Genomic DNA, 19,038 nt, shown 5'->3' with positions numbered 1-19,038 from the left:
ATGAGTCTAGTGGTAGGTGGCCTTTAATGTAGACTGGATCTGTGGGTGCTGGTCTATATTTTCTCTCGATTCTAGGGTTTAATATTCTAGTACGTACAGTGTCTTTAAATACCTCTGGAGCGTGTTTGATGACCTCCTTGATCATGGGAAAAATGTGAGCAGACCGCTGAGACTGCTCAAAGGTATCTAGGAGAAAATCCTCCTCAATGTCATCGGAATGCATAGGGACTCCATGGTAAACAGCAGCTCTGTTTAACAGATGACCAAAACCAATGGTATCTTCTGGAGGGGAAGGTTTTGATGGGTATGACTGCGGTTCAGGAATGTCAGGCCCATTTTGTGGGTTTGTAAAGTCCCATATAGGCACATTTTTTGGGTTTGAAAAGTCCCATATACCCTCATCTACATGGTATGAATCAGGTTCTTGCATGTCCTCCCCTCCACCCAAATTGTATTCATCATCATTCTGCTGTGGGGAATGTGATGATAATGGAGAATGTACAGGAGAGAATTGAGGGGATATGTGAGGAGGAACAGGAGAAGAAGGAAGAGGAGGTATAGGAGAGAAAGGGTGCATAGGAGATGTTGCACAGTCCTTTTTCTTGGCAGGAACCACAGGTGTGGGTGGTGCCTCTGCTGGTCTCTTCTTGTGAGGTGTAGCACCTACATGACCTGTCTTTGTGTCTATGTAGAGTTTCTTTTGTCGAGGATCTGGTCGAAAAAGTTCCTCCTGCTCTACAACCTTCTTGGGTGTAAATTTTTTCGGTACCAGGGGAGGTTGTTGTGTGTCTTTAGCCTTGGGAGGTGTTATAAAGTCCTGTGGCATAGTTTTCGGTGCCGAAGGTGTCCTTTTCGGCTACGTAAGCATGTTCGAGGATTTGGGCACCTCGGAATCAGGCTTTGTGTTCTTCGGCCGAAGATGTAGAAGTGGACGGCTTCGGAGCCGGTGCTTCTTTCGGTTTTGGGACCGGTACGTCTTTATGTTTCGTGCCGGTACTATTTTATCCTTTGGTGCCGAAGGGTCTTTTAGCTTCGGCGCCGAGGCATCTTTATTTTTCGGTGCCGATGGAAGAGGCTTGCTCGGTTTCGAGGCACTAGAAGGCTTAGTTTTCTTCGGAGCCGGGCTGGAAGGCTGGGCTTTCGAAGAAGGTATTCGGTCTCGACTGGGCCCTTTGGGCGGAGTGCTGACCTTTGCCTTCAGTTTGGACAGAATATGTGGTGCAGGGGCAGTAGTACTCACGCGCTGACCCGATGGAATGGAGTCATCTGAGTCGTCTGCCTCTGATACGATCTGGAGAGGTGAGTCTTCTTCGGGAACAAGGGGAACCTCTTCATCGAAGATGTCTTCTGGTGCTGGAGCTGATCTCCTCATTTCATGTCGACGAGCTCTCCGAGACCGGATGGTTTTCTTCGATCGGAAGGATGCATAAGCTGTGCAGGTCGACTCGTCGTGTTCCGGCGATAGACAGAGGTTGCAGACCTCGTGGTGGTTGCTATGTGGGAACTTTGCTCGACATACCGGGCATCTTGTGAACAGAGTTCTTTCCATGTGGTGTAGGCCGCACGGCGTCGGTATGCCCAACGGCCCGCGTCGATGACCGGAATGGAACTGATGAAGTCGAAAGTATTGTAGTCGATGTCGAGGGTAGTTTTGTAGAAGTTTGAGGAAGTTCTGAGCTTCGAAGTTGCTGAAAAGTCTTTTTCTAGCCGGAGCGGAGAAACTTTCATCCGAACCCAGTGGCGGAAAAAGACAATCTAAGGATGGAGCCGATGCCCATGCGCAGTATTGTACAAGGGAGGAGTCACCTATCTCGTGACTACAAAGACTTCTTCCAAAAAGACAACCACCTGCAATCATCCGAGCCCAACACCAGGTGGCGATCTAATGCATAGTGTACAATCTGCAGCTCATATGCCTCGAACAGTATATTTTGATACCTGTTGGTTCTAAAATAAAACAACAATATCTTTTGATATAAAAACAATTGGCCTAGAGTTCAGTCCTTGAGTGTTTGAAACCTTTTGCTGACTGAGGGTGTACAACAAATGCTTTACACTGTCCTCTGATATTGCCTTACTGCTCGACCAAGCTACCATTTTAGAGAGTAAGGTCATATCTGACTTTAACCTCTGTTATACCTCTGGAGACTCTATACACACTGTACCTTACTTTGGTCCAGTATATATAGAGCCACTTTCTTACAGGCGGTGGTTGCAGCTCAACTACACAGGTTAGGGGTTTCAGTCTTCACCCTACCTCGACGATTGGCTGTTGGAGGCGTCCTCGCCCCAGGCTGTTGTCTCCCACCTTCAGACTACAACGAACCTCATGCATTCGCTGGGGTTCTCTATAAACGTGCTAAAGTCACATCTGACTCCTTCTCAGATGCTAACTTTCATCTGAGCTGTGCTGGACACAGTGCGGTTTCGGGCTCATCCTACCGGGCAGCAAGTTCAGGATATTTAGGCTATGATTTCGATATTTCAGCCTCTATCCCGGATGGATTTCGGTGAGACTGACTGAGGCTGTTGAGTCTCATGGCCTCCTGCATCCTGCTGGTAGACACGCAAGTTGGCGTAGGCAGGCTCTACAGTGGAACTTGAAGTTCCAATGGGCACAGCATTAAGAAAATCTCACCGACGTGGTTCAGATCTCAGAAGGATCTGCAGTAGTGGTCAATGAACCGCGATTGGGTCTGCAGCAGACCTTTCTCCTTTCCCCAACCAGATTTCACTGTCCTGACAGGTACGTCACGTCTGGGATGCAGTGGTCAAATGGGAGAGTTGGAGGTCCGGGGGCTCCACATAAACTTGTTGGAGCTCTGCGCGATTCGCTCGGCATTGAAAGAATTTCATCTCTCTGTCAAGGGGAAGTTGGTGCAGGTGTTTACGACAACCCTACCGCCACACCATGTGGGGCTGCAACAAACAGGGTGGGGTGGGGTCGTGGAGCCTTTGTCGAGAGGCCCTGCATCTCTGCACATGGCTGGAGCAGTAGGGCATTACCCTGGTGGTTCGACTTCTGGAAGGTTCTCTGAATGCAAGGGCAGATGATCTCAGGCATCGATACCTAGCGGATCACGAATAGCGCCTCCAGTCTGAGGTGGCGAAAGGTCTCTTTCAGCAGTGGGGAACATCTTGGTTAGATTTTTTCACCTCCGAAGAGAATGCAGAATGTCGGGGTTCTCAACCTGAACCTTTCAACTCCGCCTCCATGCGTGGAGATTGAGCGGCGATAGTTGACCGCTTTTTACCTTCCTCCCAAAGTCTGTGATGTTATTCTGGCGGCCAGGTGGCCCTCCACGAAGACAGTATACGCCTGCCATTGGCAGACATTTTTGGGTTTCGCCTGCCGAAGGCTGCGCTCTGCGCAGCTTTTCGGCGCAGGCGAAATCCTTTGTTAACTATAAGTGCTTCGGGAACGTCCCCCGGCTCCCATTGGCTAGCTCCATAAATGGAGGCTAGCCATTGGGTGCCGGATCTGTCCGTCAAGGCCGGACCAGATTCGGGGGCGTTCCCGAGAATTTTTCTCTTTTGCCCACGTCATGCGGCGGTGGGCGGGGCTTTTTTTTTGGCTGGTTGAGGTTTTTTTTTTTGCCATTTGGCGGCCGACCGCCGGCCGAGGAAGTCCAGGCTTGATTGACCCCTATGGCCCCACTGCTCCGCACCAGGATTCTCCTATGGAGTATACCCGTCTTGTGGGGTTATGTGTTCAGTCAGATACCTTCTTTATTAAGGCACATTAGTCCGGCGTTTTTCCTTCACCCGGTATAGAGGCAGTCATTCTTTAATTTTTTCATTTGATGGAACGATACTGCGCATGCGCAGCGTCTCCTTCACGACTTGCGGCAGCCACTCTGCACTCGCACTGAACACTGCTCACCACTTCCCGATCCCGGAAATGGAGCACACCACACCCGGCGCCACGAGATTTGCGGCATACTTATAGAAGGCCGAACACCGTCAATGTAAGGCAGCCGCTGGAAGGGGTAGGTGCAGAAGCACGAGCATCCTGCTAGAACCATGAGTAAAACTCCCCCATTAGGGGGACGAATGCGTGGTATCACTGACAGTATCTACCTACAGAGATGCTTGTATGTATGTACCTCGCCGTGTTTATCGATCGGGCGGGGGCTCACTTCGGGGGCCGCTGCTCTAATGATGGTGATTAATCTCCTCAGTTTGTCTCCGGGCACGATCACCCCCACCTCCCCCCTCCGGGGTGAGTCAGAGACGGGCTGGGAGGAGAGCGTTACAAGGGGATGCCTCGGAGGTTACTTGAATGACGGGGGCGGGAGCGGGTCTAAAGAAGCAGCGGTCATCTGCTTACTCCAGCCCCCAGCCAAATTCAATACTCGTGTTTAATTGCACTGACCTCCTTTCCCCGAGCGCCGAGGGAGGGGGCGGCCTCCTTCCGCTGCACATGGCGTGGGGGGTGTTCATGCAGGGCTCTGGCACACGGGGACGCCTGCCCGCAAATAAAAATTATTCGGCTCCTCAGACTGGAGACAACCGATTTTTAACAAGGTTAGACGGAGGCTAATGGGACGTGCTAATTCCTCCTACTTCTCCAGACCTCTCTGCCGCCTCTCCCCCTCCCTCCCCCAACCCCCCTCTCTCTTCGAGAAGACTGATCGGGAAGTGGTGTAATGGGTCTTAACGCTAGCTCTACATTTTTTCGCTGCTTTCTGAGAGCTCATTTTCCTAAAGTGTGTTTTTTGGTTTCGCCTGCGTGAACCCTGCCAGCATTATCACCTGCAACATACAAATGACCTGAAATGCGAAGAAAAAAATAATAATAAAATAAATAACACAACAGAGCCATGATGCAGAAACTGAACGCTGTGCGGCAAATAAGGGCATGGGGTGTTTCTCGTCACCGCCACCCGGGCCAATAGCAGGCAAAGCAGCAGGCGGCGTCAACATACTGTATAGCTCTATGGATGTATATATGTGTATATTCATGACGTAGACGCCGGGGGCGTGGGCGGGAAAGACGAGAGGGCGGGGGTTTGTCATGTATTTACTTTGGCAATACTTCTCTGACTTGTCGTGCCAATAAAGTAGATTGTATCATGTTGTGAAGGATGGGCGGGCAGAGGAGAAAAAAAGGGGAGGAGGCAGGGAGGGTAGAGGAGTAGAGAGGGCAGAAAGGGGGCGGCAGGGCAGTGGAGGAAAAGAAGGAAGGAGGAGGGCAGAAAGAAGGGGAGAGGAGGAGGCCACGAGAGGGAGACAGACAAGGGAGGTTGGAATGAATTGCTCGTCTTGCCAGCTGGAAGGCTCGGCTCCCTGAAAGTTTTCTCGGTGTCCTTTCGCTTGTCTATCGGCGCGGACCCTCAAGGTGACATCTGGCCCGCCCCACCGGCTCCGCGGCAGTGCACACGCCCCTTAGCCCCGGCACCGACCTGCCAGTCGGGCTCCCCGGATGTGGCTCGAGCGCTGTGCCCGGCTTCCCACCTGCTCTCCCGGGTCCGAAGGCGCCTCAAAGCCTTGTTCATCTAGGCTGCATATCACATTGTTGCCAGGCTTCAAACCTCCGATTGGCACAAGTCTTACTGTATTTAACCAGCTTGTCTTGCTTTTGCCCAGTTCTTCTCTTAGATACTTTATTCTCTGTGTGGGTTTATTTCGGGTGACGCGCGCTGCTGCGTATCTCCCCTCGTAGCTTGGACCAGCCCGTGGGTTGCAGGTTATATATTTTTTTAATAGAATTTCTGTTCTGACTGCCACCGACCCTCCGTTTTCTTTAAACTGGATTTATTTCAAAGATTTCCGGTGGAATGCACGTTCGCTAATCGCCACCCTCAGCCCCTGGCACGGAGCGTCCCAGGGAGTGCCCGGACCTCCTCGTCGCTTCAGTGGATATCAGTCTGGGGCGGGAAGGCTGGCTGCAGTGCTATGGAGTGCTAGAGAGTGCCTAGGGAGTGCTAGAGAGTGCAGAGTGCCTAGGGAGTGCTAGAGAGTGCAGAGTGACTAGGGAGTGCTAGAGAGTGCAGAGTGACTAGTGAGTGCTAGGGAGTGCTAGAGAGTGCTAGAGAGTGCAGAGTGACTAGTGAGTGCTAGAGAGTGCAGAGTGCTAGGGAGTGCTAGAGAGTGCAGAGTGACTAGGGAGTGCTAGAGAGTGCAGAGTGACTAGGGAGTGCTAGAGAGTGCAGAGTGACTAGGGAGTGCTAGGGAGTGCTAGAGAATGCAGAGTGACTAGTGAGTGCTAGGGAGTGCTAGGGACTGCAGAGAGACTGCTAGGGAGTGCAGAGTGACTGCAGAATGCTAGGGAGTGCAGAGTGGCTGCCGAGATTAACCTAATGGCAATGTAAATGACAATGCCATTTATTTATCTGTTTTCAAAACCAACACATAAATACAAATTTTGTCATTTACAATGCCAATAGCTCTAACTTTTCCAAAGGCGAAACCATTGCATTGTAAATGCTTGTTATTATACTGCGCAGAAAGGTCTATTGACACTCTTTCTGCTTCCCTTTCTACTGTCCTTTTATTCATTCTAACTCTTGCCCAGCAGGGCTCTGCCGTTGAAACGCTCATGGGTTACCTCTCTGTCTGCATTTTTGCGGCTGCCAGACCAGGTTTCTCTCTTCAAATCTCCTATTGTACATAGATTTCTGAAAGGGCTGGGCCACTTGTTTCAACTCATGCCCTTTGCTATGCCACAATGGGACCTTAATTTGGTCCTCACTTACACGATGTGTGCTCCGTTTGAGCCTCTGCACAATTGTCCTCTCCGGCTGTTGACCATCAAAACAGCCTTCTTAGTGGCGATTAGATCTGCTCAGACGGTGAGTAAATTGCAGGCATTATCAAGCTCACCTCCTAATCCTATGTCCTTTCCGGACAAGGTGGTGCTTCGCACCAGGGCATAATTTATACCTTCTAAGGAAGCGTCTCCACCGACTGGACCCAAAAAGAGCGTTATCGTTCTACCTTGACCGCACAAAAGATTTCTGGGTCGATGACCAACTCTTTGTGGGGTGGGGGGAGCTAGAGGGCGCACGGTGGGATGGCTGCGCGTTAGTGCGGATCTAAAAATCTGCTCATTATCGTTGCATCCAAGCGCAAACATTAGCGGAACAGAGCTGCAGGACAGTGTGGAGCTGGCAGTGGTGCCGCTGATCCACTGGGCTGCAGGGAATAGCTGCATTTGACAATATTGGCCTGACTGCGCTTAAGCAAAATGTCAGCTGCTTCGGCCGTCAGGTGGAACATCCCGGGCAACTTGAGGCTTGCTGGCAGTGTGAGCAAAGGACAACGAAAGCGGACCTCCAGTTGGCAACTCTGGAGATCGGAGAACTCACCAGGCTATACCCTGAGACTGCGCTGCGAAGAGGTGAACTCGGGAGAACGCAGTGAAGATCCTGGCGGCTCGTCAGACCCTCGCAACGGCCCCCAGGCAATGCATTGCATCCCAGAGGTCCCCACGGGCCGCAGTGTTCACCTGCTGCTGAGGCGACCTAGTTCGGTGAGTGCGAGCGTGGACAGGCCTGTGCCCATTGCTGCGGAAGTGGTATGGGTCTGGGTGTGACACGAAGCCCTCTGCCAGCCGCGGCCCAGAATGAGGCTTAGATCACCCGGCAACCCATGTGGCGGTGTCAAGACGAGTCAGCCTCTGACTCGACCTCTGACGAGGCAGCGGCCTGTGGGAGGGGACGAGAGGGGCCCGGATAGGGACGAAGGGTCCCCACCCGGCCTCGACCTGGAGCAGGACGAGGAGGGTCCACCGACCCCTGTGGCTCCTGCTGCTGGCGTCGTAGCGGCGTCACCTCAGACTTAGACAGGACCACCTTGTCAAAGGACCGAGAGGGGCGCGGGGATGCACCCCAAGCCCCGGCGACCTCCCGCGACACTACAGGGACTCCCACAGGAGTTTGCGGTGAGGCAGAGACGCCGTGGCCTGAAGGAGGTGCCCCGGAGGAGCCGCACCCCAACAGCACCACATCCTCCGCCGCGGAGGGCCCCGCGTAAGGCAAGGGATCTGCCAACGCCCCAGGAGGGGAAGGAGGAGGAGACGCCAGCGAGGCCTGCAAAGCCGCCGCGTATGTCTCCATCTGGACTCTCGACACCCCAACACCGGGAAACGGTGGATAGGACGACACGCGAGGCCACATCACCCGCTGAGAGTCCACGCCCCCGGTAGCCCAGAAACCAGCCCCCTGGGACAACACTTACCCACTGGAGAGCGACGCTCACGTGACATCGGAGAAGGGCGAGGACGACGACCACGGCCGTATCTGAAGCCTTCCGTGAAGCAGACCGAAGGGAGGACGCCGACCTGGAGGGACGTGCCGAGATAAGTTTCATCGGGCGCTCCCGCCGCAACTTCGGCTTCAACTATTCGCATGCCATACAATCAGTGGTGCCGTGATCCTCCCCCAAACACCACATACAAATGAGGTGAGGGTCCGACTCCCACAAAACGTGCAAGTGTTGAAAGCCCGAAGGCATTCGCACACGTTCCACCAAAAGAAATGGAAAAAAAGGGGCCCCAAACAGGCCCGTAGCAAGGACCGGATCCGCGTTGCACGCGGAAAAGGAGAAAACTATCATAGGCGCGCCGGGGCGGGTCTTATGTGACCTCGCTGAAGTCACGTACGCGGATGACGACTGGGCGGAGTCACGTGATGTCGCCCGGCACCCCGGCGCGACGGGATGCTGTGTCAAAAAAGTTTCTGGATACAGTCTCACGCCTGGAGATAATTCTACGCGAAGGAATATGCTGCTAGTAGTCTCTATCAGATAACAGTTGTTAATGGGTCCTGGAAGAACTCGGATCTATGGTAGTTATAGAGTTGTAATAACAGTTGTTCGTTACACAACACAGATGTCGCCTACAGAAGTATGAGTTTTAAGTCTATGTGTATAGGAACTACAAAGTTGTTTTAATATAAACCTTATCCTTACACTAACCACAAGTTTTTAAATTATTTTTCATACCAGATGTCAAGCTGTAAAAACCTGAAGCTTACCTCTATCATAAAGCGACAATCAAATTTAAGATGTATCCTATGGCGCACTTGAAATTTACATTATAGAGGTGAGTTCAGATTATCATCTGACTTAGCCGTTTTTAGTCTCTCAGGACTAAACTATTAATTAGCTTTCTAGCATCGGTCTTTTTTTGCAATTGTAGATCTATTATTCTCTCTGTCTTTCTCTATACGCTATTCTAAATTGGTTTTCATATTCATCAAATGAGTAAATACATCCCTATAGAACTTTTATGCTGCCACTTTCACCACGGTTAAGGGTGAAATTTGGATTTTATTCAGCGTCTCTAAAGGAGGAGATAATCACGCCAGTTTTTGATACAACTTACTCACTTAAATTAACCATGTATTAGTCAAACGAAGGGATAACACTTGCAAACTGTGTTTTTTGCTAAAGAGTCTTGCAAATAGGTATTTGTTCATCCTGTTTTCATGTAGGTGTTTTTGTTAATATGTCTCTATCATGTCAGTCTTCATGTAGTTGTGTTTTTGTTACTCATTTGTGTAGAATCCTTGTTTCATACAAAAAAAAATATTTTGTTTAGTTATTAGTCATGTTATTGTATTGTGTCATATGTGCTTTTTTAAATGTTATTTAGGGAAGTGATTTAATTCACATGTCAATATTTGATGGTAGTGATAACGAAGTTTTTGTATGTCATCAGATATGTCCCTCAGTCATTTCATGTATTTTATGTTATTTGCTACAGCCCTGACAAAGTTCCACAATTTTATTTTGGGAAGAAACGTGTTGGCTGGTTGTTCTTTGAATGAGCATGAACATTTGAATAAAGAACTTTCTTGAAAAAATTATTATTGGACTGAATATACTTTCTTGGTGCACCTCCTTGCCTTCATCAAAAAAATAGAAATCTGTAGTCAATGGCACTAAATGGAGGCAAGTGCTGGATGATTTGTGCACAACTATCAAGGGCAAAATTGCAGTAATAAAGTGAGGTGCTAACCAACTAGTCGATCACTCGGTTTAGTTTTGGAGTAAATTGACATCTTCCTCGCCCCCAGCCATAGGATCTTGATGAAACTCAAACTTACACTGAATATCACTTGCTAACTATTTGTCACACTTGCGACAGATCTACCAAAAGGCACCAAAATAAGCAAGTGAAAATTGTATTGAACTCATAATTTAACTACGTCCCCCCTCAGTGTATCGATTGGCACTAAACTTGACATACCTATAGAAAACTAATCCTTCATAGCCTCTACCAAATCTTGTGCAAATTCAAAATCATACAATGTCACATTTATTAGAGAATTAACACTTTTTTGACAAACCCCACACCCACAATTCACAGATCAGTTATGAGATCAAGCAATACACCAAGATGTCAGGATTCAACACCGTTCCAAACATGTGTCTCTTCCAAACTTGCTAGAGAAAGGTCACTCTTAACAAACAATCATTTTGAAGTACCTGTATCATTGCAGAGATCCTTCAGATCCAATGCTTGCAATGCTCCATCATACCGTCTACTCATGCAGAGCTGGAAGACAAGAGAATCAACTGAAATAAAGATCCTTACTACTAAAATTCCCCAGAAAGCCTAATTAGCAACAATAGGAGTGGCAAAGTCCCTTAGTAAGCACTTCATGTGAACATACTTCAAAAAGATACTCCTTTTCAACAAACACACAGGCTGAATTGACTCACCTTTAGGTGCACAATACTTTCTTCGTCCAATTCTCTCCATTTTTTCTGTATACTTTGTGGTGGTTTACAAGGCTCCACTAATACCGCCATCTAAAAGAAGGGAACAAACTATTTCAAGTAACTAAAGTCATAATACGGCGGGTATGTAAAAACATGAATAGAACAAAAATTGCAGTGGTAAGGCAGAACAGCAGTCGCTAAGGAGTGAAAAAGGTGCTAGCCAGGGCAGCGTGCGGATGAGCAAAGGAGTTTACTGGGAACAATTTGGAAAGTGTAATAAAAAAAGGACGAACATTTTAGAGTAGTATGGTGTCATGCTCTTCACACTGTACTGATTACAAGGACAAATGGGAGAAACTTTGGCTGAAGAGCTGTACTAATGGTAGGTTATAAACCACAATATGGTAGACATCAGCACTTAATGTAAGACATCAAACTTACAGACATTCATGGACTGGTACGGTAACCTTATTAAGACATTTAAAGAATGTTATTCATTGTTTGAAATACACTGGCATAAACGTGATCTAGGACAGACCTCCAGAAGCATGAACATTTAAATGAAACAAGTCCGATATACATCCCTTGTGGGACACCCCCGCGCCGCACGGCCACCAGCTGCTGCGTGTGCCCCTGCCCGCCCTCTGCCTCGCTACTGCCTCGTTTTGCCGGCTGCCGGCTGCCCCCGCAGTAGGGTTTGTTTTGACAAACAATTGTGCCTGTTTTCTTTCCTTAACTCCGTGCATCTCCTTTATTCTTTCCTTTTTTTTCCTGTTTTGTCCAACAGTTGTGCTTGTGTAGTATTTTCCGTGTATCTTGGTATCTTTCCCCTCATACCCCTTGTTTTGTAGCAGATTTGTGCCTGTTTTGTTCATCCCCCTCCTTCGTGTTGTCCGCCGCCCTCCACCCTCCCTTCCCGCCACCGCCGCTTGTCCCCGCCCCTTTCTTCTCTTCTGTATCCCTCCCCGCTCCCGCCTCCCAGCTGCTCCGCCCACCCGCGCACTTGGCCTTAAATGGCGACCGTGCGACGCAGGTGAGTGTGACCCACTTGTGGGACACCCCCGCGCCGCACGGCCACCAGCTGCTGCGTGTGCCCCTGCCCGCCCTCTGCCTCGCTACTGCCTCGTTTTGCCGGCTGCCGGCTGCCCCCGCAGTAGGGTTTGTTTTGACAAACATTTGTGCCTGTTTTCTTTCCTTAACTCCGTGCATCTCCTTTATTCTTTCCTTTTTTTTCCTGTTTTGTCCAACAGTTGTGCTTGTGTAGTATTTTCCGTGTATCTTGGTATCTTCCCCCTCATACCCCTTGTTTTGTAGCAGATTTGTGCCTGTTTTGTTCATCCCCCTCCTTCGTGTTGTCCGCCGCCCTCCACCCTCCCTTCCCGCCACCGCCGCTTGTCCCCGCCCCTTTCTTCTCTTCTGTATCCCTCCCCGCTCCCGCCTCCCAGCTGCTCCGCCCACCCGCGCACTTGGCCTTAAATGGCGACCGTGCGAACGCGCAGCGGTCACGCGCAGCGGGCGCGCCGATTGTGCGCCGAAGGTAAGCCCGTCTGCGCCCGTCCGCGACCGGACCGCGACCAGCGCCAGGACCCCTGGACCTCGACGATCCCGACCGACCCGCAGGACGTACTCCGCCGCCACCCTCAACGCACTCAACACCGGCCGACGCCCAGAGTGCCACCAAGCCACTCCACGACGCACCCACGGACCTTTCAGCTGCCACGCCTGCAAGTTCGCCTGCATCCAGACCTGCCTCACACCAGCACCCGCCAAATCGAACACCAGCAGCACACACCTCAAGTGCATCCTGCTCAACACCCGTTCCGTCCACAGACACGCCGTAGAACTCTGGAACCTCCTAGACGCCACAGCCCCTGACGTTGCCTTCCTCACGGAGACCTGGATGAACGCCTCTTCAGCTCCCGACATCGCCATCGCCATCCCAGAAGGATACAAGATCGTCCGCAGGGACCGCAACGCCAACCAGATGGGAGGAGGCATCGCCATCATCCACAGGAACACCATCCGTCTCACGACCAGCATCGACAACACCCTGACCAGCGCCGAACACCTGCATTTCCAGATCCACACCAACCCGAACACCACCCTCAGAGGCACCCTGATCTACCGACCCCCCGGACCACGCACACATTTCAGCGAGGACATCGCCGACTTCGTCAGCCCGCATGCCCTCCCCTCCGCTGACTACATCCTCCTGGGGGACCTCAACTTCCATCTGGAAAACAACAACGACCGCAACTCCAGCACCCTGCTCGACAACCTCGCCAACCTGGGACTCAAGCAACTGGTGTCCACCCCCACCCACCGCGCCGGACACACACTCGACGCAGTCTTCTCCTCCAGCAAAGACGTCAGCTTCAGCCACGCCACTGAGCTTCAATGGACGGACCACAGCTGCGTCCACTTCACCTTCAAGAGAACGACGACCCACCACCACCAGCAACAGACCGCCCGCAGAAGCTGGAACAAGATCACAGCAGACCAGCTCGCCACGTCCCTGAGCCAGCACCCTCCTGCCAGCTCAGCAGACCCCAGCCAGGCCGCCGACAACCTCACGAAGTGGATCAGCATCTGCGCGGACGAGCTCGCCCCTCTGAGGACCCCGCCTAGCAGACCCGGCAGCAAGAAGGCCCCATGGTTCACCGACGAACTCAAGAGCTCCAAGAAGAACTGCCGAGCCCTCGAGAAAGTCTGGAAAAGGGAACCGACACCGGACAACAGGACCTCCTTCAAACTCGCCACCCGGAAACACCACCAGCTGATCCGCGCCGCCAAGAAAACAGCATTCAAGGACCGGCTGGACAACAACGCACACAACTGCAAGGAACTCTTCAACATCGTGAAAGAGCTTTCCAACCCCAGCGCAGGAAACAACGACATCACCCCATCGCAAGACCTCTGCAACTCCCTCGCTTCATACTTCCACAACAAGATCACGGACATACACAACAGCTTCAACAACCAACCAACGCACACCATGACCGAACAACCACCCCCCACCACCACCCTCCACGCCTGGACCCCGATCAGCACCGAAGACACCATCCGCACGATGAACTCCATCCACTCCGGATCACCAACCGACCCCTGCCCTCACCACGTCTTCAACCAGGCCGACGCAGTCATCGCACCCCACCTGCGAGACATCATCAACACATCCTTCGACACCGCCACCTTCCCGGAGAGCTGGAAGCACGCCGAACTCAGCGCTCTACTCAAGAAACCAACAGCGGACCCCACCGACCTCAAGAACTACCGCCCCATCTCGCTCCTCCCGTTTCCACCCAAAGTCATTGAGAAGAACGTCAACAAGCAGATGGCCGCCTTCCTCGAGACGAACGGATCCCTCGACCCCTCACAGTCTGGCTTCCGAGCCAATCACAGCACCGAGACCGCCCTCATCGCCGCCACCGATGACATCCGAGCCCTGATGGACAATGGAGAAACAGCGGCCCTCATCCTCCTTGACCTCTCCGCGGCCTTCGACACGGTCTGCCACCGCACCCTAGTGCAGCGCCTCGACAACGCCGGAGTCCAGGGGAAGGCACTGGAATGGATCATCTCCTTCCTCGACGGAAGAACACAGAGAGTCCGCCTACCACCGTACAAGTCAGAGGCCACCGAAGTCATCTGCGGCGTCCCCCAAGGATCCTCTCTGAGCCCAACCCTCTTCAACGTCTACATGAGCCCCCTCGCGGCCATCGTACGCAAACACAACCTCAGCATTATCTCCTACGCCGACGACACCCAGCTGATCCTCTCCCTGACCAACAACCCCGCCGCCGCCAGAGCCAACCTGCACGAAGGGATGAAAGAGGTAGCCGAGTGGATGACGACCAGCCGCCTGAAACTAAACTCGGACAAGACGGAGGTCCTCATCCTGGGCTCCTCGCCCTCCGCCTGGGACGACTCCTGGTGGCCCCCCGCCCTGGGTACCGCACCCAAACCGACGGACCACGCACGCAACCTGGGCTTCATCCTGGACTCCTCCCTCTCCATGACCAGGCAAGTCAACAACGTCTCCTCGGCGTGCTTCAACATCCTGCGCATGCTACGGAAGATCTTCTGGTGGATCCCCACCGAGACCAGGAAGACCGTCACCCAGGCCCTCGTCACCAGCCGGCTGGACTACGGCAACGCCCTCTACGCCGGGACCACCGCCAAACTCCAGAAGAGACTCCAGCGGATCCAGAACGCCTCAGCCAGACTCATCCTCGACCTCCCACGTACCAGCCACATCTCCGGACATCTGAGAGACCTTCACTGGCTCCCCGTCAACAAAAGAATCACGTTCCGCCTCCTCACCCACGCACACAAAGCCCTACACAACCAAGGCCCGAGCTACCTCAACAGCCGAATCAACTTCCACGCTCCCAAACGCCACCTCCGATCAGCCAACCTCGCCCTCGCCGCTGTCCCCCGCATCCGAAGAGCGACATCAGGAGGAAGGTCCTTCTCCTACCTGGCCGCCAAGACCTGGAACTCCCTCCCGACCGACCTGCGCCTGACCCAAGACCACCTCTCCTTCAGGAAGAAGCTGAAGACCTGGCTATTCGAGCAGTAGCGGCACCCCCCCCCCCCCCCAGCGCCTTGAGACCCTTCGGGTAGGTAGCGCGCTCTATAAGTGTCATTGATTGATTGATCCCAAATTAAATGAAGCAAGACACTTTTCTGAAGCATACTCTAATGCTGCTCAGTTAAATTTTCAGATACAGGAGCCAAGCAGGATCCACACTTTAGAGGCAGTAATATGAAACAGGTATAACAATGCAAGTAGTTTTGGATAGATATGGGAGTCACGGGTAATGTCCTACTGGAAATTCCGTATGACGATGTGGAATTATTGTGAGAAAGTGCCATCTTTCTTGCATTGGTATGTCCCCACTTTTTTCTGAACTGCTGATGTGCTTTGACTAAGTGTGCCCTGGGCTCCTGCCAACCAGGTGTCCAGGGCTGTGATCCTTCCCTAAAACTGTGTTGATACTAAAACCCAATTGGCATCTCTGGCCACCTGTCAGCCCTTCGTAAATGGTAACCTAGGTACCCATGGCCTGGTGACCAGAGAAGACCCCTGAGGGCTGCAGCACTTATTGTGCCACCCTTAGGGGCCCTGTACCCAGACACCCAGACACTGCCTTTGCAGGCTGAGTGTCTAAGTACAGAACTAAACAGAGAGTCGACATGGCCCACATCCCTGTGTGCCATGCCCACAAACCTACTGCCCTGGCCCTCATCAGTCACCCCTCTAGCTGGGTGCCCTATGCCAGTGGTGTGGGCAAACGTGCATGAGCCCTGTGCCCAGACAGTACCCAGGGCCTTTCCTGGCCAGTGTAAGTGCAGTGCTGCCATTAACCACGGCGGCAATTCCGCCACGGTGAGGCGGATTAGCGCAGTGGGCGTGCCGCGTCGGCTAACGCAAGTGCGCAGCACTACGAAGGTAGTGTGGGCGACGGCCGTTGGTCGACGCCAGCAGCGAAGGGGTTAAGAGTATGTGGTGCTGGGAGGTCGTCATTACGAACGCCACAGCACCATGATGGCTTCACTGAAGACCGAGTAGTTTTGTATCAAACTTCTCAGCACATTAAACCCGCACTAATACAAATGTGAGATTTAATGTAAAATGCACCGAGGGCATCTTAGAGATGCCCCCTGAAACCTAAACCTGCAATCCACATCTAGACTGAGAGGCTGCCTAGGCTGCCACACAGCAGACATGTTGCTGTACCCCTGGGTGGAGAGCCCCCCACTCTCCTGGGCCTGCAACAATGCACAACCTGGGCAAGGTGCTAGGTCTCCTCCCCCAGGATGGGCAGGGGGAAGCTTTAAAGGCCTGCCGCCTCTGTTAGCTTCTCCAGACCATTTGTTGTACCCAGCAACTAGCCCCCACCAGTTCTGACCCCAACTCTGGCGGGAAACCCTACGTCAATAAGGAGGGTGTAGGGTGTGGTAGCATGTGCGAACCCCACCCCTCAGGTGGGAGAGGCGAGATGAAGCACGACCCCGGGCTCCAGCCATCTTGAAGATGGGTAGCCCTGCCCAATCACAGCTAGGCTCCTGCCCCTCTAGTTGGATAGAGTAAGATTCTATCTAACTTTAACCTCTGCCTACCTCTAGGTTCACCTGGACTCTATACACCAGAGGTCTTCAATCTGTGGGGCGCGACCCCCAGGGGGGTCGTGGAGTCCTGGGAAGGGGGTCGCAGATTCTGTCAGAGAGTGCAGTTCCTTTGCCTTAGTGGCGTCGGTCGGGCTGATTGAGGGTGCTCACGGCGGAGGCCTAATTCACACTGAGGGGCGAAAAAGGTCTTTTAAAGATCTGTGAAGTACTTGGGCGTGGCTTTGTGTGTCCCTGAAGCTGTTTCAGCCCGGCTCACATACACAAGGAGGGGGGGGGGCTGGGGGAGGAGGCTGTAGCCCTTTGAGTTCAATGGCACACCTGGAGCTGTGGGTCCTGCCAGTGAAAGCATGTGAAAGGTCCTCTCCGCCCACCCCCCTCCGACACGTCCCATAAATCATTGGTTCAAGTCCCAGGAGCCCTCATATCTGTTCTTCACTGTGAGATGTTGTTACAGCCTGTCTGCCCCCACCCCTCGCTCCCAGCTGGATGGCACAGAGATGCCCTACCATGAGAGAGGAAGAAGGAAGAAGACGCAGAGAGATACTAACCCCCCCCTACCCCCCCCCCCCAATGAGAGGCACAGAAAATGAATGAATGATGGGTGGATGGATGGATGAAAAGGTGGATGGATGAAGGATGAATGTTTGGATGGAAGGATGAAAGGGTGGATGGATGTATAGATGGGTGGATGGATGGAAGGATGAAAGGGTGGACGGTTGATGGATGGAAGGATGAAAGAATGGATGGATGGTTGTGTGAAAAGGTGGGTGAATGAGGAGAGGATGGATGAAAGGGTGGATGGATGAAAGGGTAGATGGATGAAAGGGTAGATGGATGAAAGGGTAGATGGGTGAAAGGGTAGATGGATGAAAGGGTAGATGGATGAAAGGGTAGATGGATGAAAGGGTAGATGGATGAAAGGGTAGATGGATGAAAGGGTAGATGGATGAAAGGGTAGATGGATGAAAGGGTAGATGGATGAAAGGGTAGATGGATGAAAGGGTAGATGGATGAAAGGGTAGATGGATGAAAGGGTAGATGGATGGATGGATGTAAGGATGGATGTAAGGGTGGATGAAAGGGTGGATGAAAGGGTGGATGAAAGGGTGGATGAAAGGGTGGATGAAAGGGTGGATGAAAGGGTGGATGAAAGGGTGGATGAAAGGGTGGATGAAAGGGTGGATGAAAGGGTGGATGAAAGGGTGGATGAAAGGGTGGATGAAAGGGTGGATGAAAGGGTGGATGAAAGGGTGGATGGATGATGAATGATGGATGGATGTGTGAAAAGGTGGGTGGATGAATGATGGGTGGATGGAAGGGTGGAAGGGTGGAAGGGTCAAGGGTGGAAGGGTCAAGGATGGATGGATGGATGGACGAAAGGGTGGATGGATGAAGGATGGATGTATAGATGGAAGGATGAAAGGATGGATGGATGATGGGTGGATGGATGTGTGAAAGTGTGGGTGGATGGATGGATGCGATGAGGTCTAACAGGCGCATTTATGGTTGTCAAAAGTTGATGATGAGGAGTGCCAGTTTCTAGATACCTTTGTCGGAAGGGGGTCATTACGCCTAAAAACGTTTTACAAGGGGGGTCTCGGCATCAAAAAGTTTGAAGACCTCTGCTATACACACTATACCTCATTTTGATGTAGTATATATAGAGCCAGTGATGGTGATCAAAAAACGATGGATTTAGGATGCGGCTCTAGCGATTGCCAGATGCTGATATTAATTCAAGCATTTCATGCATCACCTTGTTGTTTTTCCATTTTATAATTGTGAGAGAGTGGCTCTATATATACTGGACCAAAGTAAGGTACAGTGTGTATAGAGTCCACAACCCCCAGACAAGAGGTTAAAGTCAGGTCTGACCTTACTCTCTAAAGTGGTAGCTTGGTCGAGCAGTAAGGCAATACCAGAGGACAGTGTAAAGCATTTGTTGTACACACTCAAGAACTGAACTCTAGGCCAGTTGGTTTTATATCCAAAGATATAGTCGTTTTATTTTTAAAACCAACAGGTATCAAAATATACTTTTCTCAATATGAGTACTCTCAGGTAATGACTTTGCAAAGAAGCAATAAACTTTGTAAACACAATAGGTACAAGGGTTTCAATAGGCAACACAATTCTAAACACAATTTAACATTGAGCTCAATGGGTTTTTCTGAATAAATGCAGCGGATTACTTTATAGTTTACTTTGGTAACTCGGGGACTGGATCCTAGT

The 19,038-nt window shown here is 51.7% G+C and overlaps 1 protein-coding gene across 1 annotated transcript in view; it reads right to left on the bottom strand.

Annotated features, from left to right (window-relative positions):
- NXF1 (nuclear RNA export factor 1) overlaps positions 1–19,038 on the bottom strand; it is a 497,551-nt gene that overhangs the window by 373,580 nt on the left and 104,933 nt on the right. Inside the window, exons 6-7 of the mRNA XM_078660502.1 lie at positions 10,672–10,761; positions 10,435–10,504 (exon numbers count right to left, since the gene is read on the bottom strand). Of these exons, the coding sequence (XP_078516628.1) occupies positions 10,435–10,504; positions 10,672–10,761 (160 nt within the window). The remainder of the gene's footprint in view (positions 1–10,434; positions 10,505–10,671; positions 10,762–19,038) is intronic.

The sequence above is a fragment of the Lissotriton helveticus genome, chromosome 9, assembly GCF_964261635.1.
Source record: "Lissotriton helveticus chromosome 9, aLisHel1.1, whole genome shotgun sequence".
NCBI classification, from domain to species: domain Eukaryota; kingdom Metazoa; phylum Chordata; class Amphibia; order Caudata; family Salamandridae; genus Lissotriton; species Lissotriton helveticus.
This window is presented reverse-complemented; position numbering and strand designations above follow the sequence as displayed.